Here is a 17500-nt window from a genome sequence, read left to right as displayed (position 1 = left end):
GTGTGTGTGTGTGTGTGTGTGTGTGTGTGTGTGTGTGTGTGTGTGTGTGTGTGTGTGTGTGTGTGTGTATGTACACGTGTGTGCCTGTGTGTGTGTGTGAATGCATGCTTGGCTCTAGACATGGACCTGCGGCGGGCCCAGGTGGTGGCGCTGTCCACGGGCACCAAGTGCATCAACGGCGAGTACCTGAGCGACCAGGGCCACGTGGTCAACGACTCCCACGCCGAGGTCACTGCCCGCAGGGCCCTGCTGCGCTTCTTCTACGCCCAGCTGGAGCTCTTCCTCAGGTGGGTCGCTGCTGCCGTCCTCTGGAGGCCCGGAGGTCCCTCTGTCTGTCAGGGATGAACAGTTAATCCAATTCAAATGGAAATTGAGTTGTGATACAACGCGATATTCAAATTGCAAAAAAAATAAACCTTACGAACTGGAGATTAGTACGATTTATATTTACTTGTCTTTTACAATTCAATAGTTGAATAAAGATGTTATAATATAAATTATCTCAACACATCGGCCTGGCCTCAAGGAATTAGCAGTTTATATGTTGACTGCTTCCAATGTAGTGTTGGTCATACTAAAGAATGATTTATTGATTTTTTTTGTGAATAATACAGAACATAAGGAACCTAATAAATTATGAAAATTGCATATAAAATCGAAATCGCAATATTGGTCAAAATAATCACAATTCGATTATTTCCCCAAATCGTTCAGCCCTGCTGTCGGGACGGCAGTAGGGCTGAACGATTTGGGGACGACAGTAGCTCAGAAGCGACAGTAGCTCAGTAGGTAGAGCGGGTTAGCTGGTAAACGCAAGATTGCTAGTTCGATCCCCGGCTCCTCTTAGGTGAGTGCCAAGGTCTCCCGGAGCAAGGCACCTAACCCTAGCTGCTCCAGACGAGCTGGCAGTCGCCGCCGTCGGTGTGTGAACATGAATGGGTGAATGTTAGACAATATTGTAAAGCACTTTGGGTGGCCACTGGTTGCAATACAAAATTCAAATTTATGATGCATCCAGGTGGACACACACATATAGAGGATTTTGAAATGCCACTTTCACAGTTTAGGTTTTTGTTTGCAATACAAGTTCTGTATTGTATTTTGGGGGTTTATTGGCTCACTTGTGTTAACCTGTGTAGTTAGTATATAACTTCTCTGTCGTGCTTATGTTTGACCAGAAGGAAGGTATTTATTTTTTGCTATTCAATATTATTTTAAACACGTTTGTGCCTATGGTCGTTTTCCTCTTCTGGCTGAAAGCCCAGCTTGATGGTAATGGCTAATCAATGGCTAATCACCTGGCGGTAAAAATAGTGTCCATTTAACGTTGGAACTCCTATGTATAATAGAACACAGAAACAAAAGAATTGATCACTCTATGTCACGATCGATCGATCCACCATAAGCATGGTCTTTTGGGAAGAGAAGGGGAGTTCCGTGCTAAACAATGTTTTCCTGGCTGAGTATATCTGGATTTGTCTAAATAGTAGACGTGTTCTCCCTGGGCTCCTGCGTGTTCCCTCTGTGTGTATTTTACATCAGGTATCCTGTGAGGGCTTTTTCATTCTCCAAAGCGAACCCGGAGTAAATAAACGCTGAGCTACATAATGTGTCAAAAGATCTGCGTATTCATTTCATATCCTGAGATATAAATATAAACACATGGGTTGTAATTGATGGTGTTGAGGTGTTTTTCCTACGGGAGATTTATCGATATTTGAAAGGGTATTATTTCACCTATTTTACCAATAACCTTCCAAAGGTATCTATAACAATGCAGAAATGCTCCTCATACAATAAATATATACAGTAGAACCCTAGGGAATAGCTGGAGTAGACTGAGCAGCATAGAATCTATACCAAACTAACACAGTCTAGTAAAAAGGCTACACTGAGCTCAGGGACGACAGCAGGTAGCAAACATGAAAGAGAAGAGAGAGGCTTCTAGTGAAGTGAAGCCCAAGACCAGACAATGGATCCATCTACACAAACAGTACTCAGAATACAAATCACGCTAGTAGTGATACAGAACAGAAGTAGTGATGAAGAACACACTAGTAGTGATACAGAACACAGTAGTGGTGATACAGAACACACTAATAGTGATACAGATCACACTAGTAGTGATACAGAGCACACTAGTGGTGATACAGAACACACTAGTAGTGATACAGAACACACTAATAGTGATACAGAGCACACTAATAGTGATACAGAGCACACTAGTGGTGATACAGAACACACTAGTAGTGATACAGAACACACTAGTAGTGATACAGAACACCCTGGTTGTGATACAGAGCACACTAGTAGTGATACAGAACACTCTAGTAGTGAAACAGAGGTTCTTGGAGGGAACACAGTGGGCACCAGGCCGTGGTTGAAGCTGATTCAGGACCATGGACAGAGTCTAGAATAGCAGGTGGTTGAAGCTGGTTCAGGACCATGGACAGAGTCTAGAATAGCAGGTGGTTGAAGCTGGTTCAGGACCACGGACAGAGTCTAGAATAGCAGGCCAAGTCAACAGATCAGCACGGTAAACTAAGAGTCACCAACGCTAAATAAAGGCTCACAAAGCTGTGATTCTGGATTGGATAGTTTAGGGATTCTCTATGAAAACGCTTCGGTAAACAAGCACAGAATGCCACAACCACTGTTGTGTTCCTCAGTCTAATGTGTTTTACCTTCTCAAAACCTGTGTACCTTGAGAAAATAAAAATAAGAGGATATCCGTTTTTTAAGGAATAGTCCAAACTTGGAAATATTACGCCTACTCAATGGTGCTCTCTCTTGCAATTCTTATTTTATTGGACTTTCCGTTCTCGGCCTGGACCGAACTCTTAGACGCATGCTCATGCAGCAGCCGGCGGGGATGTTTTTAACGCCCGCATTCATTATGTTCACCTGGGAGGCTGGGCTGATTCATCAGATTAGTGGCTCAAAGTCTACACACTTGAATGTCATATTTGCATACACAGCTCACCGTTTTCTTTCTGTTTTGTCTTGACACAATGCCGGATGGCAGGTATGGAGACTTTGCGGCTGACCGAAATGGCTTCTGGGAAAGATAAGTCGGAAATAAATGACCAAACAAAATGCCACAGCTGCCATTTCTACGCCGAGTGGAAAAGGACAAGGGAGACAGGGAGCAGGTTTGAAAAATAGTCAAGGTGTGCATGGTGCTGATTCATTACAGCGATACGCAAAGTGTAAAAAAACAAAGGGGGCGATTACTATTGCTGCATTAACTCGAGCATGCGACGCAAAGTAACACGTAGCTTCAAGTCCTCTGCCCTACGTCAACCCAGAACCTGTTTAGAATTTAGCATGAATCGCATCTCGTAAAAATCGCAAATCCACGCGCCATCGACAATAGCAATACTCTCTCTGTTTTATTCTGTGACTAGATAAGGATACAACCAAACACAAAAATAGTTAAATTATCAATATTCAGGCAATATCGTTGCGTTGTTCGACTTTGATGTTATCATCACCCAGCACAAACACCCCAGTCGTTGAAGCAAAGTCAGGCATCATAGCTCCCTCTCCATAGGATATTAATGGCTTGATGCTGCGTCTAGATGTTTGCCTCTGATCATGTCAAACTAGCTTAAAGAACACTCAAAGTGCCTTAGTTTGTGTGTGTCTGTGTGTAGGTGTGTGTCTGTGTTTGGGAGGGGGGGGGGGCTCTTTCAAGCAATAGCCAAGCTAGCTGTGCTCCAAGCAGTCAGATAAGAGATCAAGAAGGTTTTGCTCTCTCTCTCTTGCACTCACTCACTCACTCATTCCCTCTCTCACTCATTCACACACTCAGACACTCAACTACGCACTCACTCAATCACTCACTCACTAACTGACAGCAGGGTAATGAGTCCTGGAGAGAGAGACATCGTTTCCTCGATCCGTTTTGCAAATGAAATGGATTACCAACACATTCCCTCTCGCCCAGCCCCCAACCACACCTACAATCTGCAACGCTGCAAGGATGACTGCAGTCTCTCTCATCCCTCTCAAGTTTCAAAGGTCTTTATTGGCATGGGAAACATGCCAATACAATAATACATTTGAATTGCCAAAACACAAAACATTTAATATGATATCAACTTATATATTAAAGAAAATCAAAAAGTTGTTTTGATTAGTGAGGTACTAATTGGGAATGGAGTGAGTTAACCTCTCTCTATCCCTGGCTCTCCGTGTCTCTCTCTTTGTCTCCTTCTTTCTTTCTCTCTCCCTCCCTCCCTCTCTCGCTCCCTCTCGCTCTCTCCATCTCTCTCTCTATTCCTCTCTCCTTCTCTCTCCCTCCCTCTCCCCCTCTCTTTCCCCACCCCCTATCTATCCCCCCCTCTCTCAATCTCTCTCAATCCCTCCCTCCCCCTATCTCTCCATCCCGCCCCTTCTCTCTATCCCTCCCTCTCTCCCCCGTCTCTCCCTTCTCTCCCTCTCTCTCTCCCCACAGTAAGAGGCCAGAGGACTGGGAGGAGTCGATATTCGTGCGACACAAGGAGAGCGGCTACCGGTTACGGGACGGCGTCCACTTCCACATGTACGTCAGCACCTCTCCATGTGGCGACGGCCGGCTCAACTCCCCCTACGAGATCTCGGCCGAATGTAAGAGCCCCCCGGAACCGCAGATGCTTGCTTCGATTTGTCTGTTATTTACCTTACACCTGTTGTTTCATGCCCTGCCATCATCATCATCTCATCACTTCTCTTCTGCCAAGTACTGAAGTGGTTTTAAGTTCCGAGCTCCGAAACATAAATGGTGTATACTTGTAAAGAGAACTGCTCTTTGGCGGATGGGCTACTTGGCAACAAAGTTTGGCTATTCCTCTAAGTTTCTCTCTCTCTCTCTCTCTCTCTCTCTCTCTCTCTCTCTCTCTCTCTCTCTCTCTCTCTCTCTCTCTCTCTCTCGCTCTCGCTCTCGCTCTCTCTCGCTCTCATTTTCCTTCCTATTTCTTCGGTCAGCTCCTGTTATGAGCTGAGGTTTATAGGACCATCATGGTGTTGATAACTGAAAAACTAGAAACCGCTGTGTGATTCGTTCGTACTTCAGTTTCAACAGAAGATGTTGACATGGACCTGGCAGCCATTTCCACGTCACGTTGTGTCTCGCGGCCCCTGTTCAAACATCGGCTGCTGACTGGATGGCATTTTAATGCTGAGTCAAAGGAAATACAAATGCATATTCCTTTTGACAGATGAGTGGCATGTGTGTGTGTGTGTGTGTGCCTGTGTGTGTGCCTGTGTGTGTGTGTGTGTGTGTGTGTGTGTGTGTGTGTGTGTGTGTGTGTGTGTGTGTGTGTGTGTGTGTGTGTGTGTGTGTGTGTGTGTGTGTGTGTGTGTGTGTGTGTGTGTGTGTGTGCGCGTGTGTGTGTACGTGCGTGTGTGTTACTCGGTTGGTTTTTCCACCCGGCAGATGGAGATTGAACACAAAATAAATTCTTTCTCAGCTTTCCTTTGAAGCGTTTGTTTTTCAGAGCGGTTTAAAAGTGAAGCGGATCAATACCGCAGACAGGGAGATTTGTCTGTTCAAGAGGGGTTTTCTGTTGGTAGTGATGCTGCTGTTGTCATGGTTATTGTTGTTGTTGTTGTTTTATTCAGAGCTGAGAGTGTCAAGGCTCACATCTGCATCCCTTCAGGCAAACCATAGCATGAGAAAAAGTGAGGGATTTAATAGAAAGGCTGTGAGAGAGCGGAATAGAGAGAGAGAGAGAGAGTGAAATAGCGAGGGATCAAATAGAAGGGTGTGAGAGAGCTGGTAAAGGAGACATAGAGAGAGGGAGGGGTAAGTGAGAGGTTAACAGAAATGGGGTTGAAAGAGAAGGGAACACAGAAAGAGAGAGAGAAGGAGAGAGCGATAATTAGAAAGGAGGAGTGAGAAAAAGGAGAGACCAAAAATAAGAGAGAGAGACAGAGACAGAGAGAGGCAGACATCTCTATAAAGAACACTTCTTTAACAGCCCACAGGATCTGTCCTCTGGGACAAGTTGTCACGCACTTGCACCTCTGTACAGAATGGCAGAGCTGTTACCGCTGGTAGCACCTTTTATTCACATGACTTCTCTTTGCCAGACGTGAATAGAGTACACGAATGCCGTAGTTTGCTTTAAAAAAACTTTGATTGAACTAGGTATTGCTTAGAGAGCGGTCCCCGTAATGACAAGATCAAGTCCATGTCAGTCTCTCTCTCTCTCTCTCTCTCTCTCTCTCTCTCTCTCTCTCTCTCTCTCTCTCTCTCTCTCTCTCTCTCTCTCTCTCTCTCTCTCTCTCTCTCTCTCTCTCTTTCTTTCTCTATCTCTATCTCTGTCTCTTTCTCTCTCCCCCTCTTTCCGTCTCCCTCTCCATCTCTCTCTCCCCCTCTCTCTCTCTCTCTCTCTCTCTCTCTCTCTCTCTCTCTCTCTCTCTCTCTCTCTCTCTCTCTCTCTCTCCCCCTCTCGCTCTCTCTCTCTCTCTCCCCCTCTCGCTCTCTCTCTCCCCCCCCACCATCACCAATCCACTTGACTGAATAATAAAAAATAGCAGGCCTCTGAGATGAAAGCAGGTAAACAATTATGTGGAATATTAAACGTATCACTTTTCTGCCGGCTTCAGTTGAACTGGGGGGGGGGAGATAATGAGAGGTAGGATGTTGTGGATACTCTCTTGAGCGCGACTCACCGCCACTGCTTTGCTGCATGGTGACTGCCCTCAAAAAGACTCCCCGCAAAATTGGTTTAGTCCTGATATAATATAGTCTGAGTAATTACAGCCAGCAATTACTCCGTTAAAACACAATTACCTATACTAATATGTGAATGTTATGATATTAGGCCCTGATACAGTATGCTTTAGTGAATAGCTCTAAATGAATAACGGCTCATAATCTGATGTACTGTTTCTTTATTTCTTTCTGTCTTTCTTTCTTTCTTCCTTCCTTTTATCTTTGTGTCTGCTTTATGTCTGTCTTTCTGTCTTTCTTTTTTTGTTTGTTTCTCTATGCCTTCATGTCCATCCTTCTCTCTTTGTATTTGTCTTTCTCTCTTTATATCTCCCTGTCTCTCTTTGTGTCTGTCTGTCTTTCTTTCTTTCTTTGTGTCTGCTTTATGTCTGTCTTTCTTATTGTGTTTGTGTCTGTCTGCCTTTCTTTCTTTATTTCTTTCTTTGTGTCTGCTTTCTGTCTGTCTTTCTGTCTTTCTTTTTGTGTTTGTGTCTGTCTGTCTTCATGTCTATCTTTCTCTCTTTGTATCTGTCTTTCCCTCTTTATATCTGTCTGTCTCTCTTTGTGTCCGTCTGTCTTTTTTCCTTTCATTGTGTCTGTCTCTACCTCCGTCCGTCTCTCTCTGTGTCTGTCTCTACCTCCGTCCGTCTCTCTCTGTGTCTGTCTCTATGTCCGTCTGTCCCTCTTTGTGTCTGTCTCTACGTCCGTCCGTCTCTCTCTGTGTCTGTCTCCATGTCCGTCTGTCCCTCTTTGTGTCTGTCTCTACGTCCGTCCGTCTCTCTTTGTGTCTGTCTCCATGTCCGTATGTCTGTCCTGCCGTCTCCCAGTGCACAGCAGCAGGAACCTGGGCCGGAAGCAGCACAGCCACCTGCGCACCAAGATCGAGTCGGGCGAGGGGACGGTTCCGGTCCGGTCCCGGGGGCCCGTCCAGACCTGGGACGGGGTCCTTCAGGGGGAACAGCTGGTCACCATGTCCTGCACCGACAAGATCTCCAGGTCAGTGCTGGGAACTAAAGCTTTTGTTATATACCTGCGTCCAATACCCTAATGGAGGGCCCTGGGTCCCTCCATTACCGGTAGAGCCAGAAGTGGGGCCGCTGGGGCCCAACCTGGGATTGGCCCGCTAAGTCGATTTGGTTGTAGTCGTTAGAAGAGTGACTGACCGAGGAGGTTTTGGATGCACATCGTCTGTGAATAATGAAGAAAACTTTTCAATGTTTGAATTTTTTCTTTTATTATTGTGATTTTTATTTACGTGACAAACTTTGACTGGGACACAAACTTTGGTTTCTTACCTCCGTGCTCAAACATTCAAATACTGCCATCCAGCACGTCATTCTACGGACATTCTCCTGCCTATCATTTCACCATTCACCCAACATCGAGTGGAAAATATAAAAAAATAACTTACGACTGCGTTTGATGCTTGCACTTATCCATAGGACTCCAGACAGGAAAAAACTGATCATTTGCAAATTAGTTTTATCGCGGATTTATACACCAAAAAGGCTTTCATTGTCCCGCTGGGCTGAATGTTCCTATATGCCAGAGTGTTAACCTTTCTGGATTTCTCAGGGCCTCTTCCGCATTGCAGTGCAGCGCACATTCGACATAGCAGACCATTGAATTCAATTAAATTGAATTGCATTTTATTTGTATAGCCCTTAATCACAGGTACAGTCTCAAAGGGCTTAACAGGCCATATATTTATGACACTTGGTGGTTTTACAGTCAAACGTGTCTTAAAAGTCTACACTCGCTCTGTTGATACAGTGAGTTCTGAATGTAAGTTAGGTAAAATCGCCTTTGTACCCGAGTAGTATAAAAACCGATCAACCCTTTGCAAATTGCCACATGCCTAGGAGAGAGCCTCCGCACCTAGTGTCTAACCGCTTTGATGAGTGCCAGATGGGCGTATAGGTAGAGATGGGACAGAATCCAGACTTTTTCGCTTTACCCATGCACTCAATAACCAGCAGATTTCCCTCATTAATTCACTCATTCATTTAGATGTAACACGGGGGTTACTGCTAATAAGCACGTCCAGATGGTGGTCTCAAAATCGATTTTGTGGCCTTACTGCAGCATTTGAATAGATTTGTAAAAATGGATTCTCATCTATGTGAGAGAGAGGGAAAAATAATTCCAGACTGTGTGTGTGTGTGTGTGTGTGTGTGTGTGTGTGTGTGTGTGTGTGTGTGTGTGTGTGTGTGTGTGTGTGTGTGTGTGTGTGTGTGTGTGTGCCGGTGTGTGATAATGTGTGTGCGTCATTGGTCATCGGCAACATTTGCGTTGCTATCGGCATTTTGATTTCCCATATGTGTCAGCTAATCCTGTACTAATAAACTGGCATATTAAAAGTGTACGTCACAGACTTCCGGTTATGGCAGCTACTAAAAGACGTGTTTCACATTGTATGCCGCGATGCCAAGGGATGGCAAAAACAAGGCCAAGCGTCTCCTACACAGCCAAAGTTAACGGACTACCGTGTACATAGCGAAGCAAAGCAAGCTAACGAAGACAACATGGCGGCGGTGGCAGCGGAGGAGGCCGAGGACGCCAGCGGAGAAGGTGAACTTTTCAGAGAAAGGCGCAGTACTGACTGCTTTAAGCTCTATGAAAAATACGTTTTCGTCAACATTTTATACAGTTTTGAAGGCGATAGAAAATATAAGGAAGGAGACATGTAACTGTACCGAACGGGTGTCGCAGGCTGAGCTGAGTACATCAAGTGCCGAGGATGACGTTGTTGACTTGCAAGCTAAAGTGCACACGCTGGAGTCACAAAATAAAACGCTGAGGGACAAGCTCATGGATTTGGAGAACAGGTCCCGACTAAATAACCTGCGACTAGTTAACTTACCGGAGGGGGCCGAAGGACGGGATGCCTGCCCCTTTTTGGAAAATGGATACCTGAGGTGCTTGGTGATGCGGCTCTACAATCATCAGCGGTCATTGAGAGGGCGCACCGAATCGGACCGGCGAGGGACGCCAAGATGCCGCCGAGAACTCTGATTGTGAAGTTCCTCATCTACAAGGGCAAACAGCAAACGGCAGTTGTTGCTGCTGCACGGCCTAAAAAAGACATTCGGTACAAGGACCAGCAAATACGGTTTTACTTGGACTTGGCTACGGGAATGCACCAACTGAGGAAAAAAAAGGACCTGCGAAATCTAGGGATCCGACATGGAGTGATTCATCCTGCGAAGATGCTGGTCACACATAAAGAACGAACCTACACTTTCAATACCCCTGCCGAGGTACAAGAGTTCATAAAGAAGATTCAGATAGACAATGGTGGGGGCCAAATCACACTGGCACGCATGCACACCTTGTAGTGTGGCCGACATGCATTCACATGCAAAACATACGCATTATAGACATTGAGCTCATATATATATATAACTTACTGTCACTTAGGCCTACGCGTGGGTTGTATTTGTATTTCTACAAGGAACCCATCTTCTAGAGGAGGACAATAAAAAAATCAGGAGAAGGTGGCAAGGCAGCTTCTTGCTCATCCCAGGCTGGAGGAGTGATGATTCTTATTCATAATACTGTCCTATTTCAAATGAAAAACGTAATCAAAGATAGAGGGGGAAGATATTTGAAAGTACAAGGCTCTTTGTTATCAGTAAATCTAAATTTAGTAAATCTGTATGGTCCTAACATTGATGATCCTACATTTTTTGTAGATCTGTTCCTTTCTATCTCATCATTTGCAGAACAACACATAATAGCAGGATACTTTAACTGCACATTAAACCCCAGTTTGGATAGATCCACAGGAGTTGGTCAATCACACAACAGGTGTGAAGAGGGATCAGTTATAAACCATTTTATTAAAGAATTGAATCTGCTAGACACATGGAGAGAATTTAAATCACAAGCTAAATCCTACTCTTATTGGATGCGGTCCAAAATTAATAACTGTTACTATGGTAATATAGTGGTTTCAGATCATGCACCATGTCGCTTAGTGTATGTCAATAAACAAATGGCAAAAGATCCATCTAGATGGCACTTTCAGCCAAATGCTTACAAGATGAAGAATTATTATATATAGAAAAACAGATAATTCTTTGAAATTAATACTACACAAACATCTGCTTGTATAAAATGGGAAGGATTTAAAGCTTTTCTCAGAGGGCATATTATAAGTTATACAGGCTCTAAATCCAAAAAGGTGCGTGAGGAGAGGTTACAATTGGAGCATAAAATAAAGATTATTCAGGAAAAAATCTATGAGAAACGTGAGCAACAAATGGAAATTATTTGGTTATTTTGAGAGAAATGATTACAGACATTATTACCAAATATCTTTAATAAAGATCAAAACGGTTTTATTACAGGAAGGCAAGGTTTCCACAATGTAAGAAGAGTACTGAATATAATTTATGCTAACAAAGAAATATCAGATACAGCACTTCTAACGTTAGACGCTGAAAAGGCCTTTGATAGGGTCACATGGCCTTATCTTTTCAATATTCTAGAAAGATTTGGTTGTGGAACTAATAAAGGTTGCAGACAAGGATGTCCTCTTTCTCCCCTTCTGTTTACATTAGCAATCAAACCTCTAGCAATAGCAGTACGTTCACACCCTCAATTTTGTGGAATAAGAGTAGGGCCGATAGAACACCAAATTTCATTGTATTGTGATGTTGTTATTTTATTCATGTCCAAACTAAATCAAACCATTCCGGCCTTATCACAGCTAATAAAAACATTTAGTGATATTTTGGGATATAAAGTGAATAATACAAAATCTTCTATATTACTACTTAATGAACAGGACAGAAGGAACCCAACTTCTGAGGTAACCCAATTTAATAGTGTAGAACAGTTTGAATATTTAGGAGTACAGATATTGCCTATAGAACGTGTTGTTAATGCAAATTATGAACCGTTATTGCCTTTTTTTCTATAATTGGGAGAATTAATATTTTAAAAATAATTATATCGCCGAAATTCCTTTATTTTTTCCAAATATTCCTCTGCCACCACCTTCAGACTTGTTTTCAAAAAAAAAATCGTTGCATTCATATGGAACAATAGAAGGGCGAGACTTTGTTTGTCTTTGTTATCTTTACCATTTGATCGAGGGGGATTCAATTGTCCAAATTGACTTTGGTACTACTGGGCTGTGCAGCTGAGGTCTATTATCTTCTATTTTTCAACAAATTATGCCCCTCATTGGAGCGAAATGGACCTCTTCCCTTATAGATATACTCAGACACTGAAAAAAAACGACGGAAACAAACAAAAAATCAAATTTTAAAACATATGATAAAGATATGGTATGATGTAAAAAAATATTTAAAACAACCACACTCATTATCATTATATAGTCCAATATGGGGTAACCAGTTCTTTATACCAGGTAGATCGGATGCAACATTTAAAGGGACTCAAAATGATTAAAGATCTTTATTTGACAGATTCGGGTGTTTTGATGTCTTTTGATGAGTTGAGTTCTAAATTTAATCTTGATAGAAAACACTTTTTCCTACAGTACCTAAGTACCTACAACTAAGAAGCATTGATAAAGTCAATGAAGACAATGCACTTACTAGACCCCATCTTACTCACCTGAAAGTTCACAGTAAAAGTTGAATGCCTGGGGGAAAATTTGCATCTTTCCGATCAAGATTGGATTGTAGCTTGCACTGGTGCTCACACTAAGTCCAAGGGCCCTATCTTGCATCCAGCGCAATTGACTTTCTACACTGACGCATGTGTCGTGGCTAGTTTGCAACTGGCGCGGAGCGTTCTTTTCCCTCCACAGGCACGCGTCGCTAAATTAGGGAATCTTGCGCAAACGTTCCCTGGTGCTATTTTGCAGTTTCAGAAAACAATTCCGCCACAAACCAGGAAATACCTGGTTTAAAGTCAGCAGCGCCTTGTTCGGATGCTATTTTAAGGGCGCATGCATAATGTTGCTTGTGCACCTCATGCATACACTTTGCTTCTCTCATCTACCTAGCCAGACATTCTTGGTAAATTATTTGGGAAAGAACAGCTGATAATGCGGGAATAAGTTGTACTTTTAAATCAATGCATCTGCAAACACCGTACATCAAACACATATTTTCTTAACACAGCCCATAACTTTAAGGATTGATGAGTATTTGATTGTGAGAAAACATTGTGACATTACACATTTTATGACAGATAGTGGAGACCACATCATTTGATTGAAAAAGGAGGTATTCCATGAGTGCTGGAATATTGTGTAAACGCACTGGGAATTTTAGCATTCCCCTCTACAGGGATTTCTAAAAAAAGTGAATGACGTTGATGATCTTAAACTTTGAATTCATCTGAATCACGCATACTACCGAACTGACTGTCCACAGACTCATATTTCCCTGGTTAATAAAAGGAAACAGTACAAACACTTAAATGTACAGTCAAATGTACGTGATGCAAATAGGCTGGCCTGCGGTAACGTGTAGACATGCACGTCGTCGTAGCAAGCTAGTGTGCAGGAAAATGTTTGTGTTGCTTGGCAACAGTCCAGTCCCAGTCCAGTTGCGGAACTATTTGTGATGATTAAATAAACAAATCATATTCTGCTGTTGCTTATTGCTGTTCACTAATAAATAGTGCTTGTATAAAATTAATATCCACTGGAGGTAAGGCAGCTGTACTGAATACTAGCACGGTGCTGATCATCTTCGTCCCCCTGCCTGCGGCCTCGTACCTACTACCGAATCAACGCCCTGCTGCTATTACATTACAAATTACCGCAAAGGGAGCTATGTACGTGAGCAGATGGTAGCAGTGCAAACTGTGGGGGAAGAAAGGTTGCTTTTAAAATAATCTATTTCCTACAACGTTTTTCTCTTTCTCCGAAACAGAAAAGACAACTGCTTCAAGTATGTAGAAAAGGGGAAACACAGGTGAACACAATTAACTAGTCAAGAAAGAACACAGGTGGGCACAATTGACCAATCATGAGAGAACACAGGTGTGCACAATTAACTAATCAGGACAAGCAAGTGACAACAACGGGGGGGGGGGGGGGGGGGGGGGGGGGGGAGTGGCCTGGGACCTAGACAAATCTGCAAACTTGTTTTATTAGCCCTTGCTCCCCTCCTGTTTGACCGATTGGCCCGAGGTCGGGCCCGATGATTACCCCACATGGAATTCGAAAATAAACTGACCAATTCGCAATATGTGTATTGGTCAGGCGCCATCGGGCTAGAGGAGAAGGGGAATAGGGGCTGACATCAGGTACACACGACCAAGGATTACACTGATAGAACTGTGACTCTTTCACGCTGCCTGATGTCACTACTGCAGCAGTAAACCCATTGGAACCATGCTTCTTGAGAAGCATGTACACCCCCCAGCTACATCAGGGTTACCTTGTCACCATTACAGAAACCATCCACGCTCACCGTTTCCAATGTAGCTTAATGGAAAGTGGTGACTAAAAGCCCAAACGCTGAAACATAAATACTCAATTTGTTCTCCGATGCACTTGCAGGCCTGTACATTGTCGTATCCCTCAGCCAATAAAATGGGCTTTATTCTAACACACTGAAAATAGATACTGCCTTCCTCGCTCCCAAGCAGAGTAGGGGCTCTTAATAAAAAGGCTTGTATGGGATGTGACGCGAGCGCAGACAGTAACACTACTAGATGAGGTGGAGAGCTGGAGGAGAACAGTGCCAATATTCATGAACGGGTGTTTCTCCCTGACAGCCGAGCCCTGATTCCGTGTTACCAGCGCAGCAGAGAGGGCAGCACTGAACGCAACCTGTTCCTCAGTGCAAGCCCGGCTCAACAGCCAGGCTAAGTTCAACCTGTTACTCATTGCAAGCCCGGCTCAACAGCCAGGCTAAGTTCAGCTTGTTCCTCAGTGCAAGCCCGGCTCAACAGCCAGGCTAAGTTCAACCTGTTACTCATTGCAAGCCCGGCTCAACAGCCAGGCTAAGTTCAGCCTGTTCCTCAGTGCAAGCCCGGCTCAACAGCCAGGCTAAGTTCAGCTTGTGCCTCAGTGCAAGCCCGGCTCAACAGCCAGGCTAAGTTCAACCTATTCCTCAGTACAAGCCAGGCTCAACAGCCAGGCTAAGTTCAACCTATTCCTCAGTACAAGCCAGGCTCAACAGCCAGGCTAAGTTCAACCTATTCCTCAGTACAAGCCAGGCTCAATGAACAGGCTAAGTTCAACCTGTTCCTCAGTGCAAGCCCGGCTCAATGAACAGACTAAGTTCAAAACATTTCCCTGTGTATGCATGGCTGGACGGCAATTCTCACATTGGATCTTTTTTTGGTCTTCCCGTGCAAGCACAGCAAGATTGTGGTGCTAAATTGAGCGTGTTTAGTCCACTTTTGCATTTTAAACTGTTATTGGGGTGTTTTTTCCACTTCAGCCATTAGCTACTGTGCTTTTAGAATATCCCAAAGTGAGCGAGCCCCAGTGTTAAAGGAACAGAGGGCCAAAGATGTAAGACAATTTGGTTTGGTTAAATGTTATCTTTTAACATTAAACTCTTAGTGCTGACAGTTTGGTTTTTGCCATTCTGACCCCCCCCCCCCCCCCCCCCCCAGATGTCCAAGATAAGTGAGGGCGCTGCATTAAGTAAGTGTTTCAGAGATCTGTTCTGTAATGGGTCCCTTATTTAGCAGTGCCATCTCCGAGCTCGGCAGGAAGTGACCCCCCCCCACACCCCCCCCAGCCCTAATCTAGCGGGTGAGGTAACACACTGTGCCTACTGAGCCACAGAGGACAACAGCTGAGACATTATGGCTTGTGGGAACACACACACACACACCACAAACACACACACACACACACACACACACACACACACAAAACAACCCACACCTACGCACACACACACACACACACACACACACGCTCACACACACGCACACACACACACACAAAACAATCCAAACATACGCACACGCACACACAAACACACACATTACATACAATGAGAGCGAGAGAGAGAGAGAGAGAGAGAGAGCGAGAGAGAGAGAGAGAGAGAGAGAGAGAGAGAGAGAGAGAGAGAGAGAGAGAGAGAGAGAGAGAGAGAGAGAGAGAGAGAGAGAGAGAGAGAGAAAAGGGAGAGAGAGAGAGAGAGGGACTTTAGTTGGGGGGAGGGGGTTAAGAGTGATGGGGGCCTGGTGTTAATTTGACCAATTTGATTCGGTTTACCAGGGCGGGAGACACTGTGATTATATCTAGCCAGGTCACCAACGGGGGTGAAAGCAATTACTTTAGCAAAAAAGAAGAAGGGGGAGAAAATAGAGAGGGAGAGGCAGAAGGGACACCCTACCATTTCTTCTGCCCTTTCTCTCTCTCTCTCTCTCTCTCTCTCTCTCTCTCTCTCTCTCTCTCTCTCTCTCTCTCTCTCTCTCTCTCTCTCCCTCTCCCTCTCCCTCTCCCTCTCTCTCTCTCTCTCTCTCTCTCTCTCTCTCTCTCTCTCTCTCTCTCTCTCTCTCTCTCTCTCTGTCACTGTCCTTCCTTCCCTAGCCACATGCATACACACACTCATAGTCTGACACATTCTCTCACACACACTTATAAACACACACATGATGGCAGGTTATTTTTCTCTTCCTTTAGTGCTGTAAATGATCAGTGGCCATGGTAACAGTGAGCAGGTCAAGGGAGGGCACTTCATCAAGGTTGGACTGGGCACACACACACACACACACACACATGCATACACACTATGACAGATACATACACACATTTTTGAGACACACATAGCAAATACAAAGACACACAAGTAAACACCTTAAAGCAAACAAATACACACACAGAAATGCCCGCATATATACTCACACAAACATGCTGTATTGAGATAAAAGTGCACGGCAACTCACAAGGACACAGGCACACATACACACAAGGACACAAACATGTAAACACACGGATCTGGCGGACCATGGTATCAGACCCAATTATTTATTAAGACGCTCCAAATAACTCTTTGTTCAAATCAATAGCACGATTTTGATCTGATTGCATTAGTGTTTTTTAAACGGCCCTTAAACGGTTCTCTTCTCCTTCTGCCTCTCTCTCTCTCCATCTTTATTTTGTCTCCTCTCATGACAGTTTTATGTAGATGAACACATTACTTTAATGACGGCTGTTGGAGGAGACTGAGTTAGGAGGAAGGGAAGTGTGTCTGCCCCTCTCCCTTTAAACCTTCACACACACCCCAAACAGCCAGCTGGCGCTCTCATCGTGCATGAGATTAGAAGATGCTTCTGATTCGCCACGTCGCTCTCGGGGAGAAATTAATATTTCAGGCAAAATTATTTTTATGTTTTGTTTTTTTGTTGTTGTTTTTTAACATATCTGTTGTTGGAGCTTGTAGCATGAAGGGATGATATTGGGCTGTAGAGGAGGTGTGTGTGTGTGTGTGTGTGTGTAGGGGGGGCGGGGGGGGGGGGGGGGGGGGTTGGTGTGTTCGTTTAAGGAGTAATACAGCCTTAAACATGAAATCTTTGACACCGTTATAACGTCTCCTGGTCATTTCCATCGCATTTCCAATGGTGTTTAATAGGAGAGAATGTCTTTACGTCTGTATAATATCAACCATACGCGTCAGGCACCAGCCTCCTATGACCACAACGTAGGGGTTCTGTCTCAGATTCACAATACACTTTGGCGTGCCGGGGGAGGCGGGGCCACGATCTCCGTCCAGGGGGAAAGGCGGGGCCTCGTTGGAGGGGGGGGCGTGGCCTCGTTGGTGGGGGAGGCGGGGCCTCGTTGGAGGGGGAGGCGGCCTGGTGGTCAATGGTAACCCCGGACCGTTTGGTCCGCCCTGGCAG

The 17500-nt window shown here is 44.5% G+C and overlaps 1 protein-coding gene across 1 annotated transcript in view; it reads left to right on the top strand.

The window, feature by feature from the left end:
- Positions 1-120: 120 nt before the first annotated feature.
- adarb2 (adenosine deaminase RNA specific B2 (inactive)) overlaps positions 121-17500 on the top strand; it is a 30055-nt gene continuing 12675 nt past the window's right edge. Inside the window, exons 1-3 of the mRNA XM_056584824.1 lie at positions 121-287; positions 4460-4611; positions 7528-7696. Of these exons, the coding sequence (XP_056440799.1) occupies positions 121-287; positions 4460-4611; positions 7528-7696 (488 nt within the window). The remainder of the gene's footprint in view (positions 288-4459; positions 4612-7527; positions 7697-17500) is intronic.

The sequence above is a fragment of the Gadus chalcogrammus genome, chromosome 23 (assembly GCF_026213295.1).
Source record: "Gadus chalcogrammus isolate NIFS_2021 chromosome 23, NIFS_Gcha_1.0, whole genome shotgun sequence".
Taxonomy (NCBI): Eukaryota; Metazoa; Chordata; class Actinopteri; order Gadiformes; family Gadidae; genus Gadus; species Gadus chalcogrammus.
This window is presented reverse-complemented; position numbering and strand designations above follow the sequence as displayed.